The sequence below is a fragment of the Lemur catta genome, chromosome 1 (assembly GCF_020740605.2).
Source record: "Lemur catta isolate mLemCat1 chromosome 1, mLemCat1.pri, whole genome shotgun sequence".
Lineage (NCBI taxonomy): Eukaryota > Metazoa > Chordata > Mammalia > Primates > Lemuridae > Lemur > Lemur catta.
The window spans coordinates 53,570,880-53,578,285 of NC_059128.1; the positions used below are offsets into that span (position 1 = coordinate 53,570,880).

General features: G+C 42.3%; 1 protein-coding gene across 1 annotated transcript; it reads left to right on the forward strand.

Annotated features, from left to right (window-relative positions):
* The first annotated feature begins 5,027 nt into the window (after positions 1–5,027).
* CLEC14A (C-type lectin domain containing 14A) lies at positions 5,028–7,060 on the forward strand. The gene has a single exon (XM_045555024.1). The coding sequence runs from the start codon at positions 5,149–5,151 to the stop codon at positions 6,622–6,624; it is 1,476 nt and encodes a 491-aa protein (XP_045410980.1). The 5' UTR covers positions 5,028–5,148; the 3' UTR covers positions 6,625–7,060.
* Positions 7,061–7,406: the final 346 nt, after the last annotated feature.

Genomic DNA, 7,406 nt, shown 5'->3' on the forward strand with positions numbered 1-7,406 from the left:
AAACTGGCTCTAGAGGCAATTCTGAAAAAATATCTGAGTAGTAGGATGAACATTACTTATACCTTAGAATTTAGGCATTTGCATTATAACAATCTTTTTGTGTATAAATATCATTTCTCTGTTATTTCTTGATTATAAACTTGGCAATGGGGGAGTGTACTAATTCTGTAATGATCATCAGAGAATAAGTTTTTATATTACCTCCAAGATGCATAGAATATGGTCAGCATTGCCTCTGTAGAGAGAGCAATTTGAATGAAAGAGCTGAAAGTTGAATTTTTTTTAAGTTTTTTATGTTTTATTACAACTTCATCATGTTGTTCACTAAGTCAGAAGAGTACTTACCATTGTGATGTATATTGCAAAATGACTGATTTTATATAGATGTACGCAGATGTCTTAAATGCAATACCACCTAAAAGAAGTCTTTATATTATATATTTATGTGTGTATGAATTATATGATCTATTGCATTAAGAGTCAAACCATATATGATGAGACATAGAATTTAAAATTTATTCAGTTAAAAGCATATTTGAAAAAGATTATTATGGTAAATTCCAATCCAGTTCTAAAAGGCTGTGGATTTTCACAATTCTCAATCTCTACAGATTAGCTCCTAAATACCATGTCCTCCTAATGGAATGTTGTCTCCTTTTCAGTTTCCTGTGAAGTATTTTTATGCATCTTAGGTGAATTCATAAATATGCTAAGACCAAGATGCTGTTTTCTTTCAACAATGACAATTTATGCAGTGAGGATCAATAACTTTACAAATTTATGAGATTGTTTGGAATGTGATTAGTGAACATTTATCTTTCTCCATCTCTAATTGTTTCTGATATTTTAAGTTAATAATTAAATTGAGAATGTTGGGCTAAATTTACCTTCTTTATATGTTCTCTCTAGTTCCTTAAGTGACCTTATATAAATGAGTGAACAAATAAATATCATACATGACTCTTACCAATAATACACAGATTGAAAAGTCTAGAAACATAGAAAAATATTTATTGTGCTTTTTCAGATTAATAATTTGCTTAAATTTAGAAATGCTTTACCTGAAAAAGAATATGGGATTAAAGAAAAATATACTGAGAATATTTTTTGGAAAAGTAACTAACATTTTGATTTTATTTTTATTTTACATTTTGAAACTCAGCCACTCAGAATTCGACTAATTATATATGAGTGGATTAATAAAATGCAGTATATGTATATCATGGAGTTCTACTCAGCCACAAAAAACAATGGTGATCTAGCGCCTCTTGTATTATCCTGGGTAGAGTTGGAACCCATTCTACTAAGTAAAGTATCACAAGAATGGAAAAACAAGCACCACATGTACTCACCATCAAATTGGTGTTAACTGATCAGCACTTTTGTGCACATATAGTAGTAACATTCATTGGGTGTCCGGTAGGTGGGAGCAGGGAGGGGAGATGGGTATATTCACACCTAATGGGTGTGGTACATGCTGTCTGGGGGATGGACACGTTTCAAGCTCTGACTTGAGTGGGGCAAAGGCAATATATGTAACCTAAACATTTGTACCCTTGTAACATGCTGAAATAAAAAAAAAAATTCTTGGTTAACGTCATTTTCCCAGTGCTTGTCCAGATGACATAGGGAACCGGCAGGCATTGCTCAATTGAGTCAGAAAGTTTCAAACCACCCTGATCAAAACAAGATGGGGGACAGGACAAGTTCCAACCAGTTAGAACCAAGATGGCATTGGAATCCACTGCTTCTTGACTTTACAGCTTCACTACCCTCATTATCATAAAACTTTCTAAGGAAATCTCCCATCATGCAACTGACACCATGACAGTGCCTGATTGATAATATTTGGTCAAAAGGAGGGGTGTCATCCTAATTTTAGGAGAACACCATCCCTTTCCAAGAAATAACATGAATATCCCTATCCTTGTTTAGCCCATAATTAAGCTGTTGCTTAAATAGAGGGACAAAAGGAACACATGGGTGGTTCTCCTCCCCAGGGAGAACTACCCCCACTCTGTCTGTGGAGTAGATTTTCTATACTTCCTAAGTAAAACTCGCATTCACTTCACACTGGTGGCTCACTCCTGAATTCTTTCTTGCATGAAGCCAAGGACCAACTTGGACTTTTGTTCATTACTAATTACTTATTTTAATAGTGGAATAATTAGGCACAAAGTCACTATCCACAACAAAATCTAGGGCTCCTAAGAGCAAGCCACATCAAGCCTTCTGGTTGCTCCTCTGATCCAGCCTCCATCACTAAGGATCATATGTTCATTGCTCTTTTTATCTCATTTTATTGTAACTATTTATTTCCTTAAAAAGTACAAAAAAAGGTACACACATGTATGTGGTAGGGTTTTTTTTTTTACTTTTATAAAAAGAATGTCAGGCTCTGCATAATCTTTTGGAACTTCTGTCCCTTAACATTGTACTGCGGAAGATTAATTCATATTGCTACATGCAGCTATATTTTATTCATTTTGATTGCTATGTAATATTCATTGAGTGAATATACTACTGTTTATTTATCTACTGTTTCTGGACATCTGGATTGATTCTGGTTTTTGTTAATATGAATAGTGTCACTATACACATCTTTTACGTATCTTTTGTTGTACTTGTGTACAAATTTATCTTAATTTTATATCTGAGCATGAAAGTGCTGAGGTATAGAGTATGCAAATGTTCAATTTTAGGGAAAAATGTCAAATTTTTACAAAGGGTTTTGTCTCATCTGCAACATGTAAAAGAGCCAATGGATCCACAATTGGTGTCATCAGATTCTAAAGTATTTGGAATCCAGTAGAGGTAAAATGGTATCCTATTAGAATCTTAATAAACATATTATTTAAAAATAAAAACTTCCTTCTATTTCTGAGTTTTACAGATGTACCATACATTTCAAAATATGTTAGTGGTATAGCGATCGATGTAAAGTATTAATAATTAATTACAAAATTGTGTATGTTTTATTTTGAGCTAATTTTTTCTAACTCTTCAGGTCATCCCAAGCATTGTCAGGACTAGACAGAATTCCTAGGCAGAATGCAAAAGAGTGAGATTATGTATTTACTATAAGCTTTTCAGTTATTCATTATTTCTTACTTTAGACATCTTACCTCATTCCAAATGATTTAAAAAATATCTGAGAGATTTCCATTGACTACTTAAGTTTGAAAAGGTTTTATTAAAATATAGTGTGCAACATGGACATATTTACAAACACACAGTCATAAGATCGCAAAGGTGTGGAGCTGACCGAAGTAACTATTTTCTAAAACCCGTTTAGTTTGATTTCTGGATTTTCATGCTCCTTTCTCCTAAGACAATAAATTACTTAATTTAAATGTAAAGTCATTTTTAAGGTGATCTTAGCCATTTGAAAAGAAGGACTAAGGAATGTTCTTTGAATTGGGAAACAGGGTAGGAGAGATATCCTGATGTAAAACTCTGCAGTCAGCAAAAGCAAGATAAGTGTGATGATGATTCATGGTGTTTACTATTGTTTGTTAAGATACATAGAATTTCCAGGAGGAAAAGAAGAGTGAGAGTAATAGCAAAAATGAGATGAAAGCATACAGAGGTGATCCTGAAACCTTCCTTCTCACCCCTTATTAACCGCAATAGTCCAATCCAGTACAACAGAGTGAGTTTAAAAGTGTGGTATGCATTATTCATGGAACGGCAACTTTCATTCTGATTATAGATATTTAAAAGCATCATACATCTTTAAGAGGGCTTAGTTGAAACTTTTTATGTATTTCAGATTATAACATATTTGGGCAGTGTGAGCAAACATAGATGATATATTTCCTAAAATGATGTAAAATTGTCTTAAGTTGCTAACAAGAAATACTTGCATAGTGCAGTTTTTAACCTTTCCTGTCTTTACTCATCTTTAATTCCTTCCCACTTTCAACTGAGTTGAAGTGTTTATATTAAAACAAAACACTCATTGGCACTCTAAAGAAATTGACTCACCCATCTTTCAAATCACAGGATTTTTTTACAGTATACAATATGCATTATAATGGAATAAGTATTTTAATTTCTTAAGGATGTTGAACTCTATGTTCCTTAAAGGGGACTTTTGCAACTTACTGTTATAAATATTGGCACTCGATCATAAGAGAAAATGATACTAAGTTAGTTCAAGGGTAGGATCATACATACAGTAGTTGTTCTCAAATATTAATAAGGCCACGAACTCATTTACATACAACCTATAATCTTGAAGAATCTATGAAGAGTGGCAACCTAACAGTTAAGATCTATGGCCATTATTTTTATTTAGGCCTAGAAATACATTTCCTTTCCTGAATGAACCAATATGGCCCATTTCAAAGAGAAACGAATACAAGTGAAAACGTTTTAAAGCAAGTGCTGACCGAAGAAGTAGAATCTCCCACTTAAAATTCCCAAAAGAACTCTAAATTCTTTGACTAGCAATTGGCACGCCTGAATCTCTTGACAAGCATAGAATAGCAGACCCTAGAAGGATCTGAGGTTGAATAGTGCTGCCTCCGGTAGGGAAGGGAGGTGCTAAGATCGCTCACAAGATTTTTTTTTCGTCCACAAGCGCCGGCCTCCTGAAGACTGGAGCTGTCTACAAATTATTCTGACGCCAATTCCACTCTTGCCGGACAGAAACACAAAAGGAGGGCGTGGGCTTATACGCAAATTCCTTCTCTCCAGTCCTTCCTGCAGAAGTTCAGCATGTTCTGGGATCCGAGATCCTGAAACTCTCTGAGCAGGGAAAATGATACACTTCATCCCCGTGGCGACTTTCTTCTCCTGCTCTAAGCAGGGTGTGTGACCTTCTGGTCGAGCGTGTTCCCTGTGCCCTGGCGCCAGCTGTGTGCACGACCCCAGAATAAATCAGGGCTGCACGCGAGGCCTGGCAGAGCTCCGGACACATTTCCTGTCGCGGCCTAAGGGAAGCTGGCGGGGGCTTCTTGGAGTTTGGGGGCGGGCGGGAAGGGGGAGTCCAGCGAGAGTGAGGGCAGAAGGGAGGGGAGAGGGGACGGAGTGGAGTGAGCCAGCTGTGGAGGGCGGAGACCGCGCTCCGCAGACAGCTGGGCGCCCTGGAGTGGGACAGACTCAAGTCGGGAGCAGCGGTGCTGTGGGTGCGGGGCCTCCAAGATGAGGCCGGCTCTCACCCTGTGCCTCCTCTGGCAGGCGCTCTGGCCCGGGCCGGGCGGCGGCGAGCACCCCACCGCCGACCGCGCGGGCTGCTCGGCCCCGGGGGCCTGCTACAGTCTGCACCACGCGACCATCAAGCGGCTGGCGGCCGAGGAGGCCTGCAACTTGCGCGGCGGGGCGCTCAGCACCGTGCACGGGGGTGCTGAGCTCCGCGCTGTCCTCGCGCTCCTGCGGGCGGGCCCAGGGCCCCGCGAAGGCTCCAAAGACCTTCTGTTCTGGGTCTCGCTGGAGCGCAAGCGTTCCCACTGCACCCTGGAGAACGAGCCTTTGCGGGGTTTCTCCTGGCAGTCCTCCGACGACAGCGGGTCCGAAAGCGACACGCTGCAGTGGGTGGAGGAGCCCCAACGCTCCTGCACCGCACGGAGATGCGCGGCACTTCAGGCCACTGGGGGAGTCGAGCCCGCGGGCTGGAAAGAGATGCTGTGCCACCTGCGCGCCAACGGCTACCTGTGCAAGTACCAGTTTGAGGGCTTGTGCCCTGCGCCGCGTCCCGGGGCCGCCTCTAATTTGAGCTACCGAGCGCCCTTCCAGCTGTACAGCCCCGCGCTGGACTTCAGTCCCCCTGGGACCAAGGTGAGTGCGCTCTGCCCGGGGCAGCGCCCCATCTCAGTAACCTGCGTCGCGGACGAGACGGGCCTGCGCTGGGACGGACTCCCCTCGGGCGCCTCGCTCTGTCCCTGCCCGGGGAGGTACCTGCGGGCTGGCAAATGCGTGGAGCTGCCTAACTGCCTAGACGACCTGGGAGGCTTTGCCTGCGAATGTGCCGCTGGCTTCCAGCTGGGTGACGACGGACGCTCTTGTGTGACCAATGGGGAAGGACAGCTGGCCCCTGGGGGGACCATGGTGCCCACCAGGTTCCCACCGGCCGCTGCAACAAGCCCTATACCGAAGAGAACATGGTCACCCAAAGTCCACGAGAAGCCAGGAGAGATACCCCATGTCCCTGAACAAAGCAGTTCAGCAACAACTATTCCTGAGATTCCTCAGTGGGGAGCACAGAGCACTATGTCCAACTTTCACATGTCCCCTCAAGTCAAGTCAATGGCCACCATCACCCCATCAGGAAGCGTGATTCCCAAGTTTAATTCCACAGTTTCCTCTGCCAATCCCCAGGCTTTCGACTCTTCCTCCACCGTGGTCTTCATACTTGTCACCATAGCAGTAGTAGTGTTGGTGATCTTGACCATGACAGTGCTGGGGCTTTTCAAACTCTGCTTTCACAAAAGCCCTTCCTCCCGGGCAAAGAAGGGGTCTTTGGCCCCCCCAGGCAAGGAGAGTGATGCTGAGGCCGCTGCTTTGAACTCCAATGCTGCACATGGCGCAGACAGTGGGGTGAAGGTCAGGGACTGTGGTCTACAGGACAGAGAGGAAGGCACCTCGCTGGCGGGGTCCTCTCTTGGTTCTGGCCATACATAGGGGAGCAGGGACATGGGGACTCCTGGTGAACAGAGTTTTTCGCTTTCGATGAAAAGGGGAACGAACGGAGAAGAACTTATTTGTGGGACTATTCCTGCAGAAATCCCCTTTCCTGTAAATCCCCTCTACTTCACTGAGAAGTTAAATCAGAACAGCACACTCCTTCCCTGAAGATGGGAGGGGTGGAAGTGCCTTAGGGTGGTACTGAGGGGCAGGGTCCTGCTGGGGAGAGGTATTTTCTTATGTTTATTCTGGAGAGTTTGGAGAAGCCATTGAACTTTCAAGACATGGAAACAAATAAAAAACAATACAATTATTTTTTTAAAAATTTTTACCAAATAGAAAGGAAATCTATTTGCATTGTTCAGGCTGGGAATATATTGGTTTGAAATTCCCTGGCAAAAAAATAAAGGATTGTTTATAACCCAGACTCAAATATCATTGGCTTTCTTGAGGAGTAAGGACTGAGGGACATGCTGGGAATAGCAAGGAAAGTGCATACTGCTTTTAGATTGAGGGAAAAGTCCTTAAGTCCTTCTAATGAGGATCAGGTCTCTAAGAACTAGTAACTTTTCCCTTGTTTCCTTTATCCTTTGTTTTCAAAGTCACTGCTACTTGTGTGTTTTGCTATAAATCCAAAGTGTAGTGTTGCCAGAGTCACTGGCTCTAGAAGCAAATTATAGTTGATCACAAATTCAAGTATTTACTGTGTGTCCTTGCCCAAGGAAACAAATGATTTGTGTTTTTCCCTTCCAGTCCTTCCAGTGTTTGTGCTCCTCAGT

Excerpts from the sequence above, each read along its gene's own strand:
- CLEC14A (XM_045555024.1), top strand. The coding sequence starts at position 5,149 with ATGAGGCCGGCTCTCACCCTGTGCCTCCTCTGGCAGGCGCTCTGGCCC.